Source organism: Narcine bancroftii, unplaced genomic scaffold (genome assembly GCF_036971445.1).
Source record: "Narcine bancroftii isolate sNarBan1 unplaced genomic scaffold, sNarBan1.hap1 Scaffold_160, whole genome shotgun sequence".
Taxonomy (NCBI): Eukaryota; Metazoa; Chordata; class Chondrichthyes; order Torpediniformes; family Narcinidae; genus Narcine; species Narcine bancroftii.
This window is the reverse complement of record NW_027211895.1, coordinates 11,872,357-11,895,078: the sequence shown is the minus strand read 5'-3', so window position 1 is coordinate 11,895,078 and position 22,722 is coordinate 11,872,357. Positions and strand designations below refer to the sequence as shown.

At 45.5% G+C, this 22,722-nt stretch overlaps 1 protein-coding gene across 2 annotated transcripts in view; it reads left to right on the top strand.

Annotated features, from left to right (window-relative positions):
• The window catches only part of LOC138750515 (guanine nucleotide exchange factor VAV3-like), a 280,714-nt gene that overhangs the window by 239,602 nt on the left and 18,390 nt on the right, over window positions 1–22,722 (top strand). Inside the window, exons 24-27 of one of the 2 annotated variants that reach the window (XM_069912594.1) lie at window positions 1,311–1,398; window positions 4,087–4,216; window positions 18,150–18,301; window positions 18,721–19,797. In XM_069912594.1, coding sequence (XP_069768695.1) covers window positions 1,311–1,398; window positions 4,087–4,216; window positions 18,150–18,301; window positions 18,721–18,774 — 424 coding nt within the window. In that variant the 3' untranslated portion in view covers window positions 18,775–19,797. Of the gene's footprint in view, window positions 1–1,310; window positions 1,399–4,086; window positions 4,217–18,149; window positions 18,302–18,720; window positions 19,798–22,722 lie in introns of those variants that run through there. The other variant, XM_069912593.1, reaches the window with a different exon arrangement.

Genomic DNA, 22,722 nt, shown 5'->3' with positions numbered 1-22,722 from the left:
AGATGGTGCCCCCCATGTTCCCCACGAGGCAGCCACATATTTGCTGGAGAACATTTTGGCGTTGTGGACGGCCACCTCTAGAGTGTTCGCCAGTTCGATGGTTTGGGGTAGGGTCATTTGTCCCTGTTCGAATAGTATCTGTCTCACGTCGCCGGAGCGGATACCTGTTACGCAGGCATCTCTGATCAGCAGCTGTGTGCTGTTCTGCACTCAGAGCCTGGCAGTTCCAGCCCCTCATGAGCTCCTGCAGAGCCCTGACAAAGTAATTGAAGGTTTAGCCCGGGTCGCTGCCTGCGTGAGTGGAGGGTGTTCCACGCATAGACCTCATTCACCTGGACTTTATCCTGGTCCTTCAGGATGTCCATTGTGGTTCCGTCTATCTGGCAGTCCCGGACCATCCAGTAGTCCTGGTGCCCGATGTACGAGTACAGCAGATGGAGCTTGTCCTCATTGTCCTGGATGACTGCGGAGACTGTGAGGAACTTTTTGAAGCAGCGACGCCAGAGCATGAACTTGTCGCTGCCTCGGGTTCTCTCAGGTTAATTTCCAGATGATCCATGTTCTGGAAAAAACAAAATCTTGCAAATAAAATTGATTCACAATCAATTGCACAAAGACTGAAGATGCCGAAACTGAAGGTTTTTATTTTAAGAGATAGACAGTATCCCCATGTGGTTCGCTCACACTGACCCAGACTCGAACTGGGGGCCGACTTGTGGCATGACAGCCTTTATGGGGGAGAAAGGGGAAGAGTCACGAGCCGGCCAGTGAGACCAGGGTCGACCAGGAAAGGTCATGTAATTTACATGTAATGGATATGTCCAATAGTGGATTCACCGCACTCCTCATTCTGTCCCACTCTCCCAGCATCTCATGAGGAATAATCAGCCCCACTCTTTCCCAGCGTTTTTTAAATGTCTTCTACTCAGTCCAAGTCCCCCTCTCCCAGGTCTCAACAAGAAACTAAATGAGTCACAGCAGTTCCAGCAGGTACCTGCAGGAACCTTTCCACTTTGAGAGGTCCGTCTCAGGAATGAGCTGCCCAAATAAACTGCAGAAGTGGCACAAAGACAATGTTCAAAAGACATTGGGACAGATCATTGGAAAGGAAAGGCTCAGAGGTCACAGAGCCAATGTGGCCAGGCCAGAATGCCCATACGTGAGGCACGGGTGAGTTGGGCTGGGCACCCTCTGGTAAGCTGTATGGCTTCATGAATGTCCATGAGTTATAACAGGGTTGGTGAGATGGGTGCAGGTCTGAGGGGATGGTCCACTGCACTCATTATCATTACCTTCTCATCTCTTGGCAGCTACAACAGTGAAGTGAAACACATTAAGATTATTTCCAGTGATTCATCCTTCTCCATCACACAGAACAAGAAATTCCATACATTAAAGGTGAGTGACCCTCGTCCTGAGGGAACCAGAATCTGGCATGGTCAGCAGTGACTGCCCATACTCCACTTTCCTGGAGAAACGTTGGGCAGCCCTGCAATATTCTGGGGCTGGTTCTGCTGGGGAGGGAGTTCCAGGTCCAGCAACAATGAAGGAAAGAAGTATTTTAAAGGAATGTGCAGGTGCTGGTGATCTCTGTGCTTCCAGTGGTGGTGCTTTGGGAGGTATCGTCAGAGGTGCCAGAGGTGGGAACTGCTGCCAGGATTGTGGGAAAGCACTTGGAGAACAGTTTGTTTAGACATAGAGCAGTGTAACAGGCCCTTTCAGCCTATGAGCCTGTGTCACCCAGTTGACCTACAACTCCCGCCCGCTATGTTTTGAAGATGGGAGTCCCTGGGGAAAAGGTACAAACTCCTGACAGAGCTAGAATCGAACCCCGGTCCTGATCACTGGAACTGCAGCAGTGTTGTACTAACCTCTACGCTAACCGTGCTGCCCCTCAGTTTATGAATTTATGGGAATAAGTTTAAAGGGAAAAGATGTACCAAGATCAGTATTGGTAATGACAAATATCAGATGGGTTTGTGTAAAGCAAAATAAAGTGTTTGCCCCTGCAAATAAATACTAACATGTTTTGGGAGACCGTGTGTGCACAGTAGAGTAATGGAGTTATGCAGCTTGCCACCTGCCCACACCAACCAAAATATGCCATGTCTACTTAATTCACCTGTTCCCACCCCAAACCAGAAAAAATAGAGGGCACAATACAAAAGAGGGTTCATTCTCACTCTATTTTATGAATAACTATTAATACTACAAATTCTGATCCAAATTACCCCCACTAGATACCTCTATTAATGATAGAGAAATTATAAAAAATGTGTGTGTGTGAAAAAAAAACAGACCTTTTTGGACTGTGGCCGTAAGTGAAAAATAAGAGAAGAAACAAAAAATCCCCAGGTGAGTCTGGTCAAGTCAGTTGGTCCAAAAACACATTCCACAGAATTCCCTCCCAATTCAGTTCCTTTACTGAATACAGAAGGACTCCATATGAACATGGGGGAGAGAGAGATGATTGATGTTGCTTGGCAGTAAACTTACGAATCCTTTGCAGGTTTCGTCACCGTGGACCTTTCCTGGTTCTTGCAGGTTGGTTTGGTTTAACCACCTCTCTTAGAAAGCCAGTGCCTTTAACACAGCTTCCCCACAATTCCCTCCTTTGCAGCAGACAACCAAGTGACCCCTCTTTATCATAGTCTCGAGTTCAGTCCGCCAGAAAACCATTCTCAACACAAAGTGAGATCTCTGCGTATATTTCTGACTCCTCCACCAAACTCTCTGTCTCTTCCTTCACCCAGCCCGAGGCATTCTCTCTCTCTCGATCTCTCTCTCCCTCCCTCCCTCGATCCACAAAACACTTGCCTTTGGTCCATTTCCCTTAACCTATCCTATCCATGTATTGATCCAATTTTTTTAAATGATGCAAATCTACTCGCCTAAAGCACCAGCCCAGCAGTCTGTTCCATACACCCACTGCACTCAGTTTAATAAAAAAGTAACCATTGAACTAAAGAACGCTACTGCACAGAAACAGGCTCTTTGGCCCTTCTAGTCTGTGCTGAACCTTTACTCTGCCTTGTCCCATTGCCCTGGATCTGGACCAGAGCTCTCCATACCCCTCCCATCCATGTACACTTACAAATTTTTCATAAATGTGGTAAATGAGCCCAGATTCACTGCTTCAGCTGATAGCTCATTCCATAGTCCCATCGCTCTGTGTGAAAAAGTTCCCATAAATGTTCCCTTTAAACTTTTCCCCTTTTACCCTTCATGAAATCTACAAACTTCCTGATCTACACCTCCATCTCTTCATAAAAGCCATTTATAAAAATGCCAGAGCAGGGATCCCAGAGCAGAGCACTACAAGTCACTGGCCTCCAGAAAGATTATATTCCATTCCACTGCCCTCGGCTTGCTGCAGACAAGCCAATTCTGAGTCCAAGTAGCCAAGGTTCCACGGAGCCCAGGCCTAATGACTTTGTGAATGAGCCGACCATGGGGAACCTTGTCAAACCCCTTATTAAAATCCATATACACCACACTCATTGGCTCACCTTCATCAATTTTCTTTGTCACCTCCTTGAAAAATTCAGTTAGGCTCATGAGGATGTGGGCCAAACACAGGCAGATGGGACTTCTGTCTGTGGGAAAATGTGGTTGGCGTGTACAAGTTGGGCTGAAGGGTCTGATTCCATGCTCTATGACTCTAAGACCATGACTGTGACTTTCCCATATGGTCCATAGCTGTGCTAAAGATCAGGGAATTGTCAGTATCTCCAAAATGCTCACCCACTGACATCTGTCATCTGATGTGGTCATTGCCCAAGACTAGATCTACTATTGTCTCTCCTTGGCTGGTCCATCCACATCCTGTGTCAGCAATCCTTGCTGGTCCTAACATATCTGTCCCATCTCAACCTTTTGTACCAAGGAAGTGGCAATCTCTATATGAAAGTTCAATGGATTCAGATTGAAAGGAAGCTGATGAATATTCTGGGGAAATAGTCAGTTGTGAAATTTTTGTGTGAACCGTGCCTCATGGAGAGCTGGGCTTGGTGGCCAGCAGACCCTCATGACAGTACTCACCTGGTCTGATGCTCACTGATGTTAACTCTCACTTTCTGATGATAGGAGCTTGTGGACTATTATGGGTGCCACTCCCTCAAGGAAGGCTTCCGCTGCCTGGATACCACTTTACAGTTTCCCTATAAGATCCCAGAGAGTGTCAGCAGTAACAGTCCTGCCCAGGCTGTACGGTCATGTAAGTACCACACTCAGCTCTGGATAGAATTAATTGGTTGCAATCTCTGGTCAAGCAACCAATCAGCAATGACAATAGCAGGAGATCTGAAGCACGATTGGTTACAATTATACGGCCTCGTAGTTTTATCTCGTGCTCTTTAAAATTGCCTGTCATTTTTATTGCCTTTAAAAAGAAGGTATATTAGCATTGGAGTCAGGTCTGTGACAATTCTCTAAGTGTCTCACAAAGTGAATTCAAGTTTTTTGAAGAGGTAACACAGAATATTGAGGGTTGAGTGGTTGACCTTGTCCAGCAAAGCTCTTTAGAAGCATAGAACAATACAGTACAGAAACAGGCTCCTTCAGCCCTTCTAGTCTATGCCGAACCATTATTTTTGCCTACTCTCACTGACCTGCAGCATGTCCATAACCTTCCATCCCTCTCCCATCCATGTCCCTGTCCAAATTCTTCTTAAATGTTAAAATTGAGCCTACATTTACCAATTCAGCTGGCAGCTTGTTCAACATTTCCATCACTCTCTGTGTGAAGAAGTTCCCCCTAAACCTTTCCCCTTTCACCCTTAACCCATGTTCTCTGGTTTGTATCTCACCTACCCTCAGAGGAAAAAGCCTGTCTATATCTACTCTGTCTATCCCCATCATCATTTTAAATACCTCGATCAAATCTTCCCTCATTCTTCTACACTCTAGGGAATAGCTTTATAAAGCTGCAACATTACCTCACCTAACCTGTTTAACCTTTCCCTGTAACTCAATTCCTGAAGTCCAAGCAACATCCTAGTAAATCTTCTCTGCACTCTTTCTATCTTATTGATATCCTTCCTGTAGTTCGGTGTCTAGAACTGCACACAATACTCCAAATTTGGCCTCACCAATGTCTTATACAACTTTACCATAACATCCCAACTCCTGGACTCAATATTTTGATTTATGAAGACCAATGTGCCAAAAGCTCTCTTTCCAACTCTATCCACCGGTGACACCACTTTCAGGGAATTATGTATCTGTATTCCGAGATCCCTCTGTTCTACCGCACCCCTGAGTGCCCGATCATTTACCGCATACATCCTTTCTTGGTTTGTCCTTCCAAAATGAAACACCTCACACTTGTTTGCATTAAATTCAACCCACCATTTTTCAGCCCATTTTACCAGCTGGTCCAGATCCTTCTTCAAGCTTTGAAAACCTTCTTCACTGTCCACAATGTCTCCAATCTTAGTGTCATCTGCAAATTTGCTGATGCCTGTTCCCCAGAGGCTGGTGGAGAAGCTGGCCTCACTGGGACTCAACACCCCTCTCTGTAACTGGATCCTGGACTTGCTAATGGAAAGACCACAGAATATCCGGGTTGGTAGCAGAATATCGAGCACCGTCACACTGAGCACTGGTACACCTCGGGCTGGGTGCTCAGCCCTCTCCTGTTCACACTACTGACCCACGTCTGCATAATAACGCCCTTCTTCCCCGCGCACTGTCCCTGTCTGTTGGCTGTGTAGCAAGGCCAGTGCCATTTTGGGGTCAGTGCCGCTGCACGGGCTGCTGGCCTTTGGTTGCGCACACCACCTGGAGCGCTAGCTCAATCGCTGCGGCAAAGGGCCGCCACACGATTTCCAAATAATTACATTTTCTTGCTACCACTAATGCTAATTTAACAAATTTCAATTTAGGATTTGTGCCTTCAATATTTCCTCATAAAAATAAATCAGGATTTAGCGGAAAAACAACTCCTGTAACTTGTTCCAAAAAATTACACATAGTGACCCAACAAGGGCTCACATTGGGACAAGACATCTTCACCACACCTAAAACATTGATCAGATGACAATAAACCTGACTTGACTTGATGCAATTTCCCACATTATCATCCAGATCATTGATATAGACAACAATCAACAATGGTCCGAGCACCAATCCCTGAGGCACATGACTAGTCACAGGCCTCCAGTCTGAGAAGCATCATCCACCACTACTCTCTGGCTTCTCCCATCCAGCCATTGTCAAATCCAGTTCACTACTTCACCCCAAATACCCAACTTCTGAACCTTCCTGACTAACCTCCCATGCAGCTCCCACTCCGCTCAGTGTAAAAAAAAAACTCTCTTAATGTCTCTCCTAAACTTTTCTCCCTGCAGCTTGTATAGACATCCTCTGGTGTTTGCTACTCTCACCCCGGGAAATGGTGCTGCCTGTCCACCTCCCATAATCCTCCCAAGGAGAACAGCTCTGTTCTGTTAATCCTGCCTCATAAGACACATTCTCCAATCCAGAAAGCATCCTGGTGAGTCTCCTCTTCACATTTCCACATCCTTCCTGTAATAAGGTGAACAGATACAACAATTTTCTGTCTGGTCCAATCAGAGTTTTATAAAGCTGCAACATTACCTCATGAGTCTTGAATGCAATCTTCTGACTAATGAAGCCCATTAGGCCTTCCTATTTACATTATCCACCTACATGGTATCCTCGAGAGATCGATAGATTTAGACCCCAAAATCCCCCTGTCCTTCAACACTGTTAAAATTCCTGCCTTTAACCACATACTCATCTTTCATGTTTGACCTTCCAAAAATCTATAACTTCACACTTATCCAGATTGAACACAATCTGGCAATTTTTTGCCGAACTCTGAATCCCTTCTAAATCCTGTTGTAATCTATGACAACCTTCTACACTGTCCACAACACCTCAAACCTTCATATCATCTGCAAGCAAACTGACCCATCCCTCTTCTTCATCCAGGTTATTTACAAAAATCACAGATCAGGGATCCTGGAACAAATCCCTGAAGATCTACACTGGTCACTGACATCCAAGCACAATATGTTCCACTTACTACTATCCTCTGCTTTCTTCATGCAAACAAAATCTGAATTTACATAGCTAAGGTTCCATGGATCCCAAGCCTCATGACTTTCTGAACGAGTCTCCCATGGGGGGCCTTGTCAAATGCTTTACTAACATCCCATGTAGAACCACATCTACCACCTGATCTTCAATGTCTTTTGTTACGTCCTCCAAAAATTCAATATGCTTTCGAGTAATTACCTCACAAAGCCATGCTGTCTGTCCTAAACAAGACTGTGCTTCTCTCGAGGCTCATAAATCCTGTCCCAAAAACCCTCTCCATTAGTTTGCACACCACTGATGTAAGACTCACTGGTCTTTAATTCCTAGGATTCTCCCTATCACCTTTTTTATACAAAGGGACCACATTTGCCATTCTCCAGTCCTCTGGCACTTCTCCTGTGGCCAGGGAGGAGGCAAAGAATGGATGGTCTACAACTGGGCAGGGCCGGGATCAATGTCCTAGGGAGATTGTTTGCTGGGGCTGTTGGGGAAGGTGGATGGGGCAGGGCAGATGGGATCCTACAAAAAAAGAATGAGGAAGGTGGAACAGAGACCAAAACCAGAGTTAGGAAAGAGAAAAAGAAAAATAGAGGACAGAAAAGTCAAAAATAAAGGATGCCGAGGACACAAGATTCTAAAAGGGCAATGAGCATAAAGGCCCTTTATCTGAAAGCCCATAGTATTAGAAACAAGGTTAGTGAACGAGGTGCAAATCAGTCCCCAGGTATATGATTTAGTGGCCATCGCAGAAACATGATTGGGAATTAAATATTCCAGGGTATCAGGGAATACAGAAAGATAGACAGGAAGGTAAAGGTGGTGGGTGGCATACTTAATTTGGGATGAGTTCTAAGGAGCAGAATGTTGAGCCCATCTGGGTAGATTAAGAATAGTAAAGGGAAAAATTACTGGTGGGAGTTGTCTATCGCCCACCAAATAACAAAGCACAGTGGCACAGACCATTAACCAAGAGAGAGCTGAGGCATGTAGAACGGAACGGCAGTTATCGTGGGGGACCTTAACCTCCATGTAGATTGGGAAAATCAAGTTGGTTGAGTGAGTCTGGAGGATGACGTCATAGAATGTGACCTTGATAGCTTTCTTGAACAGCCAACAAGGAACCCACAAGGGTTGCTATTTTAGATCTAGGATTGTGCAAAGAGAGGTAAAATTAACGACCCTTAGGGACCCTCTCAGAAAAAGCGATCATAGAATGATTGAATTCCTCATACAGATGGAGGGTGCAATTATTAGATCTAAAACCTGTGTATTGTGCTTGAACAGGGGAGACTACAACAGGATGAGGGAGGAATTGGTCAGCGTGGACTGGGAGCACAAGTTGGTTGGCAGAACAGTTGAGGGACAGTGGAAGACTTTCCAAGAGATTTTTCACAGTGCTATATATTCCTATTAAAAATAAGGGCAGTGAGAGAGGGAAGAGTCAGCCTTGGTTAACTAAGGAAATAAAGGAAAGTATGAAATTAAAAGCTCATGAGTCAAAGTGGGAAACTGAAGGATTGGGAAAACTTTAAAAGGCAACAAAGAACATAAACGGGAAATAAGGAAAGGAAAGAAGGATTGTGAAGGGAAATTAGCACGAAGTATAAAAGCAGTATATAAAATGGAGGAGGGTGACTGGAGTCAACATCGGTCCCTTGGAAGATGAGAAAAGGAGATTGATACTGAGTAATGAGGAAATGGCCGGGGCATTGAACAGATATTTTGTGTCAGTCTTCACGGTGGAGGACATGTCCAGCATGTCAAAGAGTGGTGATGGGGAGGTGAAGGGAGGTGAAGGCCTTGATAAAATAAATGTTGCAAAAGAGAGTGATGAGCAAACTAATGGGACTGAAGGTGGACAAATCCCCTGGTCCTGATGGGATGCATCCCAGGGAACTGAAGAAATGGCAGGAGTTATAGTCGACGCGTTGGTCATCTTTTACCAAAATTCTCTGGATTCTGGGCAGGTCCTGGCAGATTGGAAGACAGCAAATGTCACGCCACCTTTTAAAAACAGATGTAGGCAGAAGGCGGGTAACTATCGGCCAGTTAGCTTAACGTCTGTAGTCGGGAAAATGCTTGAAGCTGTCATTAAGGATAAAATAGTGAGACATTTAGATTGAAGGGGTTCCATCAGGCAGACGCAGCATGGATTCAGGAAGGGCAGGTCTTGTTTGACAAACTTACTGGAGTTCTTTGAGGATAATATGGGTGGGGTAGATGGAGGGGAACAAGTTGATGTTGTTTATTTGGATTTCCAGAAGGCGTTTGATAAGGTGCCGCACAAGAGATTTATCAATAAAAAAAAACAGATGAATGGAGTTGGGGAAGTATATTGGCATGGAGTGAGCATTGGTTCACTGACAAGAGGCAGAGAGTCGGGATGAATGACAGATAGTGATAAGTGGGGTGCCACAGGGGTTGGTGCTGGGCCCACAGTTGTTCACCATTTACATCGATGATTTGGAAGAGGGGACAGAGTGTCGAGTAGCCAAGTTTGCAGATGATACTAAACTGAGTGGAAAAGCAAAATGTCAGGAGGATGTGGAGAGGCTGCAGAAGGACATAATTAAGTTAGGTGAGTGGGCAAACGTCTGATAGATGGAGTACAATGTTAGTAAATGCGAGGTCATCCTCTTAGATAGGAAAAATAGAAGAGCAGATTATTATTTAAATGGTGAAAAACTGCAGGCTGCTGTGGTGCAGAAGGGCTTGGGAGGGCTCCTGCATGAATGGCAAAAAGTTGGGTTGCAGGTACAACAGGTTATTAAGAAGGAAAATGGAATGTTGACCTTCATTGCTAGAGAAATTGAATTCAAGAGCAGGGAGGTCATGCTGCAACTGTACAAGGTCCTAGTGAGGCCGCACCTGGAGAACTGTGTGCAGTTCTGGTCTCCATACTTGAGGAAGGAGATACTGACCTTGGAGGCCGTCCAGAGGAGTTTCACCAGGTTGATTCCGGAGACTAAGGGGTTGACCTACAAGGAGAGACTAAATCATCTGGGATTAGACTCACTCGGATTCAGAAGAATGAGAGGAGATCTTATAGAAACATATAAAATTATGGAAGGGATCGATAAGATAGAGGCAGGAAAATTGTTTTCACTGGTCAGTGAGACCAGAACTAGGGGACATGGCCTCAAGATTCAGGGGAGTAGATGTAAGACAGAAATGAGGAAAAACTGTTTTAACCAGAGAGTAGTAAATTTGTGGTATTCTCTGCCCAGGGAAGCAGTTGAGGCAACTTCATTAAACATTTTTACATATAAAAGGAATTAAGGATATGGGGAAAAGGCATGCGGGTGGAGTTGAGTCAATAATCAGATCAGCCATGATCTTATTGAATGGTGTAGCAGGTTCGACGGGCCGGATGGCCGACTCCTGCTCCTTTTTCTTATGTTTATGTACCTTCACTCTTGTCATTCGATTCTTTATGTAGGCATGGAATGCCTTGGGGCTTTGCCAAGGCCTTCTTGTGCCCATTTTAGCTCTCCTAAATCCTTTCTTGTTCATTCCTGGTCACATGTACTTCACACGAGTCCCTCCTGTATTTTGGTTCATGAACCTTCTGTGTGTTTCCTTCCTCCTTTTAACCAACTATCTCACTTCTTTTCTCAACCACAATTCCCTTATCCTGCCATCTTGTCTCTGTCTCAGGGGGATGAACCTATCCAGAACCCTGTGCAGTTAGTCCCTAAACATCCTCACATTGCTTCTCTGCTTTTCTCTAGAATGTCTGGTCCCAATGAACTCTCCCTGTTCCTGACTAATCGCATCATCATTATCCCTTCCCCAGTTAAATACCATCCTTGTCCAGATGTGCTAAAGGTCACTTTCACCAAAATGCTCCCCCACTGAAGTAAAACACGAATGTCCGCAGACACGATGGTTGAGGTAAAAACACAAAGCCGGAGAAACTCAGCAGGTCGAACAGTGTCCTTTACATAGCAACGGTGAAAATACAGAACCGATGTTTTGGGCTTGAGCCCCTTCGTCAGGGTATGTTTACCTTTGCTATTAAAAGGACACTGTTCGACCTGCTGAGTTTCTCCAGCATTGTCGTTTGCTCCCCAATGAGATGTCTGTCACCTGACCAGGTTCATTACTCGGTACTCGATCCAATATGGTCTCCTCTATTCAGCTGGTCCACATACAGTGACCCTTTTTACACTGATACTTCAAGCTGGGTATAATCCACTTTGCCTTCCTGTATAAATGCTGCAAAGGAGGATTTGGGGGTCATTTCAGACCCTTCTTTATCCAGTAAGCGAGGCAGTCTCAGAGGTGAAGCGAGGCGAGTGTAAAATGGCAATCCATGTGGCCGGCTCCAAACAGGAAAGGAATGTGACATTCCACCTCTCTTGCTCCAGGAAACTGGCTTGCTATGAAAAAGGACTCATTGAGCCAACATTTCTTCTGTTGTGTGTGAACAAGCAAGTCAGCTTCCAGAGACGGGTCGTGTACACAACAAAAATGTGAGTTTTTAGTGTAAAAAGAGTCAGGAATCCTTCTTGGACACAGCTGACAAATTCTGGCCCATTTCTCCCTCTTACTGTAAATAGGTGTAAATCCATAACAACAACCCTGTTATTTCTGCTCCACAAGACATAGGAGCATTTGGGAACCACAATTGACAATTGTATTCAATTTGAAAATAGATATGGAGAGAGACAGGACTAGGCACAAGTTTAAGACCTAAACTGGGGAAGATCAATTTTGGAGGCATAAGACAGAGGAGCGGCAATAGGCTATTCAGCCCATCGAGTCTGCCCCACCATTTAATCATGAGCTGATCCATTTTTCCACTCAGCCCCACTGCCCGGCCTTCTTCCCATAACCACTGATCCCCTGGCTAATCAAGAACCAATGTCGTGGCCTGCACTACTGCCCATGGCAACAAATTCTACAAATTTACCACCCTCTGGATGAAGAAATTCCTCTGCATCTCTGTTAAGTGGATATCCTTCAATCCAAAGGTTGTGCCCTCTTCTCCAAGACTGTCCCACCATGGGAAACAACCTTTTTATATCTACTCTGCCCATGCATTTTAATGAGATCCCTCCTTGTTCTAAATTCCAACGAATACAGGCCAAGAGCCATCAAACATTCCATAGCCTTTTCATTCCTGGAATCATCCTTGGGAATCTCCTCTGAACTCTCTCCAACCTCAGCACATCCTTTCTTAAATGAGGAGCTCACAATCCTCCATTCCAAAATCCGCCTTCCTATCTGATCCTCGGTGTCCCAAGGGCTATTTGGGGGCCTATAGACGGCTCCCATCACAGTGATGGCTTCCTTCCTGTTTTTTTACTCCACCCACGCCAACTCAGTGGACCCTCCCTCTGCAGCCCCCTCCCTTTCTGCCACCATGATACTGTCCCTGACCAGTAATATTACTCTCCTTTCTTTTCCCTCCCATCCTATCCATTTTTAAACATCAACCCCCTGGTACCTGCATCAGCCAATCCTGTCCTTGCATCAGCAAACAGCCACAATGTCATAATTCTATTTGCTGGTCCGTGCTCCAAGTTCAGCTCCTTTGTTCTTAGTACTTCTTGCATTGAAATAAACACATTTCAAGCCCTCCATTCCACTGCCTGCCCTTCTTCACAAACTCACCTCACAGTGAAGCAAACTTTCCACCTTTGGTTCTATTCTCTGCCCTTTCATTCTAGTTCCCATGCCCATGCCAATCTAGTTTAAACCCACTGGAGCACCACTAACAAATCTTCCCACAAAGATATTAGTCCCCCTTCAGTTCAGATGCCACTGTACCATCAGAATAGGTCCCATACTCACTGAAAGGGAGCCCAATGATCCAGAAATCTGGTTCTCCCTCCTACACCACCTTTTTAGCCATGTGCTAAGCTGCACTGTTCTTCTATTCCTAACCTCACTAGCACGTGGTATGGGTAGCAATCCTGAGATCACAACCCTGAAGATCCTGTCCTTCAGTATGTGGAATTACAGTCTCTGGTATAACCACATTAATGGTGTTTGTCTGTTCCTGTCAGTTTTTGAGGGATATTGGGAATCTGGTTCGGATGAAGAGAGAGGTGTATAACTTGGAGCAAATGAGGTACTTAAGGAATATTAAAAAATGAAAAAACAAACTTAAAAAATAAGTCAGGAAGGCTAAAAGAAGACACGAACTTGCTTTGGCAGACAAGGTGAGGGACAATTCTAAGGGCTTCTACAGGTATATTAAGAGCAAAAGGAGAATAAGGAACAAACTTCCTTGAAATCAGAGTGGTCGCCTACGATGTGGGAGATAGAACCATAGAACACTACAGCACAGAAACAGACCCCTTCAGCCCTTCTAGTCTGTGCAGAGCCTTGTTTTGCCTAGTCCCACTGACCTACACCCAGTCCATACCCCTCCCATACATGTAACTGTCCAAATTCTTCTTAAATGTTAAAATTGAGCCCACCTTTAACGCTGAGTTAGAATTTGACATGAATTTAACATAAAGCTTAGCCACAGTCTGAAGGGTGAGAATTGAGCCATCGCTGCTTTCAGTTCAGCTAATGATTTTGCTGGCTATTCTCGACTCAAAAGCCGCATGCACCTGGATCTATTTCTGACAAAAAAGGTCAAGTTTTTCTTCTTAGAACCACTATAAATGTGATCTCACCAGAGATTATAACATGACCTCTCAACTCTTGAACTCTATCCCCCATTCATGAAGCCCAGCATCCCTCAGGCCTGCTTAATTATCCTATCAACCTATGCGGTGACCTTGAGTATGGATTTGAATCCCAAGGTCCCTCTGTTCATCCACACTATAGATGACACTTCCTAGCTTCTAATATTTTTCAATCTCAAAAGATGTCATCCTCCAAGAAACATAAGCCTCAATATTTCCGAATTGTATCTTATTCATCCAAATAAAACATTGGTGCTTATCTTTGTGAGGTTTTTCAGTTGGTTGTTTTTCCAGACTCTTTTGTGTAGTATTCCATAGGCGCTATTTGCCTTGGCGAGTCTGTTGTCTATCTCATTGTCGATCCTTGCATCTGATGAAATGGTGCAGCCGAGATAGGTAAATTGATTGACCGTTTTGAGTTTTGTGTGCCCGATGGAGATGTGGGGGGGCTGGTAGTCATGGTGGGGAGCTGGCTGATGGAGGACCTCAGTTTTCTTCAGGCTGACTTCCAGGCCAAACATTTTGGCAGTTTCCGCAAAGCAGGACGCCAAGCGCTGAAGAGCTGGCTCTGAATGAGCAACTAAAGCGGCATCGTCTGCAAAGAGTAGTTCACGGACAAGTTTCTCTTGTGTCTTGGTGTGAGCTTGCAGGCGCCTCAGATTGAAGAGACTGCCATCCATGCGGTACCAGATGTAAACAGCATCTTCATTGTTGGGGTCTTTCATGGCTTGGTTCAGCATCATGCTGAAGAAGATTGAAAAGAGGGTTGGTGCGAGAACACAGCCTTGCTTCACGCCATTGTTAATGGAGAAGGGTTCAGAGAGCTCATTGCTGTATCTGACCCGACCTTACTGAAAAACCTCACAAAGATAAGTGTATACAGAGCCGTTGTCATACCCACACTCCTGTTTGGCTCCGAATCATGGGTCCTCTACCGGCATCACCTACGGCTCCTAGAACGCTTCCACCAGCGTTGTCTCCGCTCCATCCTCAACATCCATTGGAGCGCTTTCATCCCTAACGTCGAAGTACTCGAGATGGCAGAGGTCGACAGCATCGAGTCCACGCTGCTGAAGATCCAGCTGCGCTGGGTGGGTCACGTCTCCAGAATGGAGGACCATCGCCTTCCCAAGATCGTGTTATATGGCGAGCTCTCCACTGGCCACCGTGACAGAGGTGCACCAAAGAAAAGGTACAAGGACTGCCTAAAGAAATCTCTTGGTGCCTGCCACATTGACCACCGCCAGTGGGCTGATATCGCCTCAAACCGTGCATCTTGGCGCCTCACAGTTTGGCGGGCAGCAACCTCCTTTGAAGAAGACCGCAGAGCCCACCTCACTGACAAAAGGCAAAGGAGGAAAAACCCAACACCCAACCCCAACCAACCAATTTTCCCCTGTAGCCGCTGCAACCGTGTCTGCCTGTCCCGCATCGGACTTGTCAGCCACAAACGAGCCTGCAGCTGACGTGGACTTTTTACCACCTCCATAATTCTTCGTCCGCGAAGCCAAGCCAAAGAAAAAAAGAAAAAAAACATTGGTGAGGCCAAATTTGGAGTACTGTGTACAGTTTTGGTCACCAAATTATAGGAAAGATATAAACAAAATAGAGAGAGTGCAGAGAAGGTTCACGAGAATGTTGACAGGATTTCAGGGTCTGAGTTACAGGGAAAGGTTGTGCAGACTGGGGCTTTTTTCTCTGGAGCGTAGAAGATTGAGAGGGGACTTGATAGAGGTGTTTAAGATTTTAAAAGAAAGGGGGAGATTCAAACTAGAGGACATGGTTTAAGATTGAAGGGGGAAAATTATAAGGGGAACATGAGGGGAAATTTCTTTATGCAGAAGGTGGTGGGGATGTGGAATGAGCTTCCGACAGACGTGGTTGAGGCGGGATCATTGGTTACATTTAAGGAAAGACTGGGTCATTACATGAATAGGAGGGGACTAGAGGGGTATGCTGGTCAGTGGGACTAGGAGGGTGGGGATTTGCTACGGCATGGACTAGTAGGGCCGAACTGGCCTGTTCTGTGCTGTAAGTGGTTATATGGTTATATGGTTAAACTTCATAATTGCAGCTTCATGTGGCCTTTTACGTTGGATAATGGGATAGATGACTTTGTGGTGAGATTTGTGGATGACACCAAAATGGATGGTAGGGGAGGTGGTGCTGAGGACACAGAAAGGCTGCAGAGAGATGGGAGGATGGGTTGGTGGGGGGGTTGGAGGTGGGAGGGTGGGTTGGTGGAGGGATTGGAGGTGGGAGGATGGGTTGGTGGGGGGTTGGGGGGTGGGTTAGTGGAGGGATTGGAGGTGGGAGGATGTGTTGGTGGGGGGTTGGGGGGTGGGTTGGTGGAGGGATTGGAGGTGGGAGGATGGGTTGGTGGGGGGTTGGGGGGTGGGTTGGTGGAGGGATTGGAGGTGGGAGGATGGGTTGGTGGGGGGTTGGTGGGAGGGGGAATGATATATACCACATTTATAATTTTTGGAAACATTTTCTAGAATGTAATGTAACTATTATTGTGATTTAAAAATTATAAGTAAAATATAAAAAAAGCAAAGAGCAGGGGGCCCCAGAACAGATCCCTGCAGCCCCTCCACTGGTCACCGACCTCCAGGCAGAAAACTTTCCTTCCACCACTACTCTCTGTTTTCTTCCTGCAAACCAATTTTTTATCCACACAGCCGAGGTTCCATGGATCCCATGCCTCATGACTTTCTGGATGAGTCTCTCATGGGGACCTTATCAAATGACTTACTGAAACCCATGTCGACCACATCTACCACCCAACCCTCATCAATTTCCTTTGTTACCTCTTCAAAAATCTCAATTAAACTCGTGAGGCACGACCTTCCCTTTACAAAGTCCTGCTGATTGTCCTTGAGTAGACTGGACTTCTCCAAATGCTCATAGATCCTGTCCTTACGAATCCTCTCCATAAGTTTGCACACCACTGGCGTAAGGCTCACTGGTCTATAATTCCCAGGATTCTCCCTATTATCATTTTTAAACAAGGGGACTACATTTGCCATTCTCCAATCCTTTTTACGTTGGATAATGGGATAGATGACTTTGTGGTGAGATTTGTGGATGACACCAAAATGGGTGGTAGGGGAGGTGGTGCTGAGGACACGGAAAGGCTGCCGAGAGATTTGGATCGATTCGGAGATGGGCAAAGAGATGGCAGATTGGGAAGTGGAGGGTCCTGGATTTTGACAAAAGAAAGAGACGGGCAGACTATTATTTAGATGGGGAGAAAATTCAAAATTCAGAGGGACTTGGGAGACCTTGTGCAGGGTCCCCTAAAGGTTCACCTCCAGGATGAGTCGGTGGTGAAGAAGGCGAATGCAATGTTGATGTTCATTTCCAGCGGGATAGCATACAAGAGCACGTATAATGTGGAGACTCTTTAGGGCCCTGGTGAAATCTCGTTTGGAGACTGTGTACCGTTTTGGGCATCTTATTTGAGAGCAGACATGCTGGAGTTGGAGAGGGTTCAGAGAAGATTTACTAGAATGAAACCAGGAATGAAAGGGTGAGCATATGAGGTCTGAGAAGGGCCGGGACCTCTCCATCAACCATACTTTCTGGTTGGTCCAGTTGTGAAGCATTTGATCTCAGTGACATCCTCATTGCACTTACTGATGTAGCCAACCACTGAGTTCATGCTCTTCTCTACATTTACATGACCATTATAGGTGGCCACCTCCCTAAAACAGCTCCAGTTCATGGTCTCAAAGTACTGCTGTACCCCCTCCACCGCCAGCCAGGTCCTGATCTCTCTGCCAACTGTCAATGGTCTGTACACTGGGATGAGCAGGATAGATATGTGATCAGAGTAACCAAGGTGGAAGCGAGCTGTAGCTTGTACCCACCAGGGATGTTGGTGTAGACCCGATCTGAGAGGGTGGTGGGAATATCCAATGAGTTGCCAATGGTATTATTGGGTAGAGCAATAACATTTAAAAGACATTTTGGTCAAGTACATGGATTGGAAAGTGTTAGAGGGATGTGGACCAAGTGTCAGAAAATGGAATGAACTCTGATGGCCAAGGTTGGCTGGCCTGTATGTTGGGCTGAATGACATGTTTGCCTGATGTTCAGCTTTGTCTGCAGACAGTTACAGACTTTGGGAGGGATGCCAGAGTGACATAGACAGGGAATGATGTGGAGGCCAGAGGGGTGTTGGGTCAAGAGACAGGGAATGGTGCAAGAGCTGGAAAGATTGAGAGAAATGGGAAGCGATGGAGGGAGTTGCAGATATAGAGAAGGGTGTGGGGGCTAAAGGTGATGATCAATATCAGGAGGAATGTAGCAGCAAGGTGAGGTTGCAGGAACATGTGTGTTGGCAGGATGGGGGGGGAGTCATACAGTGAGTGCAGAAGCAGGCAGTTTTCCCCATGATCCATGATGTTGATGCATTTCTCCTTCTGTTGACAGTTGCAAGGCCAAAAGTGATCGGTGTAGCCGTGGCCCAATACGATTTCTCCGCTCGGGACCTGAGGGAGCTGTCCTTGCATGAAGGAGATATGGTGTCAATCCACAGCAAGTCAGGGCCCAATGGCTGGTGGCGTGGCTCTGTGAACGGGAGGGTGAGTCTGACTGTTGAATCGAGGATGTCCAACTGCAGGCAATGGATATAAATGGCAGTTCATCCCCAATGTAGTTGACAGGGGGAGAAAGGACAACACTGCTGGTGCTGGGCTACTGACTCAGGAACGTGAATGGGCTGTCAGCAGCTGCATGAAGGGTGGGGAAGTCTTACTGCAGGTGATTCCCTGGAAGTGGAAGCAAGCACTTGATGAATTAAAGGAGTGTCTGACTGAGGATGAGGGTTAATAAAGTGGGCGGACAGGGATTTGGAGACAGAGACCTACAGGTCTATCCCTGTCCTTCCCCCACAGAAACTGTGATTGCTTTGGTTTTTCCGCATTCTCGGTTTGGTTTTGAAGTTGTCGAGCTCTGCCGGGTTTTGCTCCCAGATTTTCAAACAGATATTTCTTTGCTACAGGTCGGTTGGTTTCCCTCCACCTACGTAGAGGAGGAGGATTGCCTCACACACTGAGCCAGAGCTAGGTGCTCTTTGAGACTGCTGTGCATGCTGGAGGAGTGGAGGGCAGCAAGAGGATTCACGTGCAATCATTGTCGGAGGTTCTGAGACATGCCACAATGTATTTGGGCCGAGCCAAGGAATCCATGGTCCTGGGCTACAGGAGGGGATTGAATTTGTGTGTGCAGGGATGAGAGGAGAAATCCCAATTGGACCTCAGGATGGGAATGGCCCCAACTGCTCTCAAGACTGAGCCTCCTGCCCACTGGCACTACTGGCCCCATTCTGGGCATTGCCAATAGGTCCTGATCCCGCATGCTTTGGGTCTGCCACCCGCGTTCTTTGGCTGTTCCCAGAGGTGGCATGGCACAGCCCCACATGGAGGCACGTCGCATTAGATGACAGGAAGGCTTCATTAAACTGGAAACACGTACTTTATGTATGGGAAGAAGGAACACTCACAGGATAATGCCATCCCACTGTCCAGAGCTGGGCAACCTGACTCACTCAGATTCAAACAAATATCCAGACTGACTGTCCCAAAGAGAACTCTGAACTGTGGGAGGGGCACTACTTTGTTGTACTTATAAGAAGAGAACAATGGATAATTCAGGAAATTATAGACCAGTAAGCCTCACATCAGTGGTAGGGAACCTTTTGGAAAGTGGACTTTGGGACAAGATTTGCGCACATTTTTCGAGTGATTGGAGGCAGATCACATAACTTGTTGAGGGGAAGAACACATCTCACAAAGTTGATTGGAGCTATTTGAGGAGATGATATGTGATGATGATCGGGTTGTGGATGGTGGGTGCCTAACTCCATTTGAGAAGTTTGTACGTTCTCCCCATGTCTGCATGGGTTTTTCCGGGGGCTCCGGTTTCCTCCCACCGTTTGAAACATACCAAGGATCTAAATTGGGCAGCGTGGGCTCATGGCCGAAACAGCCTGTTACCATGCTGTATGTCTACATTTAAAATTATAAAAATAAAATTGAAAAATAATTAAATTTTAAAAATTAAAATAAATTTAAAAATAGCGGTGGAAGGAGACTCTTTGGCCTGAAAGCCTGTAGCCAGTGGTGTCCCACAGAGATTAGTGTTCGGAACCCTGTTGTTGTGATTTATGTGACTAGATAATCAAAGTTGGTGGATGGCTTAGTAAGTGTGCACATGATACAAAGAGGGGTGAAGTTGTGGACACTGCAGAGGGTTATCAAAGAACACAACAGGACATTGATCAGTGACGGGCATGGGAGAGAAATTGCAGATGGAGTTTAATCCGGACAGTGGATCATAGCACAGCCTCTCCAGTCCCATGTCTGCACTAAAACTGCTGCTTCCATCTGATCCAAATCTGGACATCAGATTTGGAAGAAAGTTTAGGAGAGATGTCAGGGGTAAGTTTTTTTAACAGAGTGGTGGGTGGTGCTGGAGGCTGGTACAATTGGGACATTTAAAAGTCTCTGAGGCAGGCACATGGACTAAAAAAACATAGAGGGTTATGGATGTGAGGTCTGGAAAAATTAGATAGTTCCAGAATTAATTTACAGAGGTCAGCACAACATAGATGCCTGCAGGACTGAGACTATGCTGGAATGTTCTATTTGATATCCCTGTATGTTTATTGAGAAGCTTCTTAGACACTACTGTTGTATCTGCCCCCACTACCCCTGACAGTCTGTTCCAGGCACCTGCCACTCTCTATGTTAAATATTTGCCCCGCATAGCTCCTTTAAACTTCCTTCCCTTACCTTAAACCCATGTCCTCTCGTGTGCGAGGCTTTTATCCTGTGGAAAAACTTCTGGGCACTCTTTTAACACCTCTCATTATTTTATAACCTCTATTAGAGGTTTATACACCAGAGCAAACAGTTCAAATGTGTCCAATCTCTCTTGATAAGTCATTCCATCTAAACCAGACAATATCCTAGTAATCTTTGTCTGTATCCTGGTAACCTTTCGATTGGCTCCACATCTTCCCTGGAATGGGGCAACCAGAATCACATACAGTATTCCAAGTCTGTCCTAACTGTGTGTGTGTGTGTGTGGGGGGGGGGGGGGGGGGGGAGGAGGGGGGTGAGTGTGGGTGTGTTTATATGCCTATTTTTATATATATATATATATTATTATATATATATGTGTGTGTGTGTGTGTGTGTGTATACACACACATATACATGCAGATGGGTTGGTAAAGAAGGCATAGGCTGGGCTACATTGGGTGGGACATTGAGTACAAAAGGAAGGAGGTAATGTTGCTGCTCTGTGAAACTTTGGTCAGGTTGCACTTCGATGACTGTGTGCAATTCTGGTCGCCTCATTACAGGAGAGATGTGGAAGCTTTGGAAAGAATACAGTAGGGATTTACCAGGATGTGAATGGCAAGTATTTTACAATAAATTGTCAGTGCTTAGAACAAGATGAGTCGTGGCGGAAGCAGACACAGTAGTAGGATTTAAGAAGCTTCTAGATTGCCAAGAATGGCAGGATGTGCATTAGGCACAAGCAGCAGATTTGGACGTTGCGTTCATCACAGACAATTAGGCTGAAAGGCCTGTTCCTGTGTCGTACTGTTCAATGTTGTAACTAAGGCTCTGGAAGAGGCTGCCAGAGGTAGGTAGAAGCAATGCCACCGAGGCATTTAAGCGGCTTTCTTCAGACACATGACAATGCAGGGAATAGAGGAAAACTGATCAGGTGCAAGCAGCAGAGTTTCTTTTTAAATTGGGCCTCTTATTTGGTGCAGGCCTATGGGCCAAAGGGTGAGTTTCTGGTGTGTACTGCTCCAGGTCTTGTGTTCTCCGTCTGACTATATCTTCACTCTTGGGTTGTAAAGATCATATCATCATGGATCATTCAACACAGAAATGGACCCTTATGCTCAACAGCTCAATACTGACTGTTTTGCCCATTTTCTTTTCAAAATTAAATTTTATTTACAATAAAAAACAAATACAAAGGAAAATGAGGCTTTTTTTTTCATTTCTTTACAGTTCATTATTTATAGCACATTGTGCCATTGCCACTAATGTAGCCCCTGGAGTTAGTTCCCCTTCAGTTGGACCAGAGGTTTCTCCATCGCTCTCAGCCTTTCAATTCTTAACATTTGAAGGATTCTTGATTGTGGTCCTTCTCCACAGAACCCGAGCATTTGTGTGCCAAACCTCAGTGTGTCCCTCAGCAAGTTCTCCTGCAGCTTTGAATGTACCTGTTGCAGGACTCCCTCGTTGGCATCTCATTGTGCTGTAAGAGCAACAAGTTTTGAGCAGATGAAAGAATATCTTTCATCAAGCTGATGAGCTTCCATTCATGTTTGAAAGCAGGTCAGTGAATACAAGGCTTAATCATTACACAAAGAGCCCATTACTGATATGTGGTTGCCAGTTGGAGATGATTTGGAATTAAATATCTGAGGGTATCAGTTATTGTAGGAAGAAAGATAAGGGTGATGGGGTAGGTGCCTCATGATGGACGATGAGATCAAGGCAACAGTGGGAGAGGATAGAAGATCTGGCTGATTGAATTTTTCTAGGTGGAAATTAGGATTAGGAAAAGGAGAAAAAAATTGGCGGGAGTTGTCTGTGGGACACCAAATAATAACATTATGGTGACACAGGCAATAAGCCAAAAAAATCTGATTCTTGTAAGAATTGAGCAGTAGTTACCATGGGGAACTTCAACATATGCAGAGATTGGTTGAATCAAGCTGGTCGAGGTGGTCTTAAAGGGGACTTTGCATCTGTGGTAGTTTTCTTCAACAGCATGTTATCTTAGATAAGTCCTGTGCAATGAACCAGGTAAAATGAATGACCTAGAAAAGGAGAAAAGCTCAAAAGTTCAGATGGTGGAATCTTGAGCAAACCAAGTATTGCTGGAGGAACTCATCAGGGAAGAGAACGTCAAAGAGTAGAAACGGTCAATCAATATTTCAGGTGTGAACCATTTATCAATGAGTATAGGGG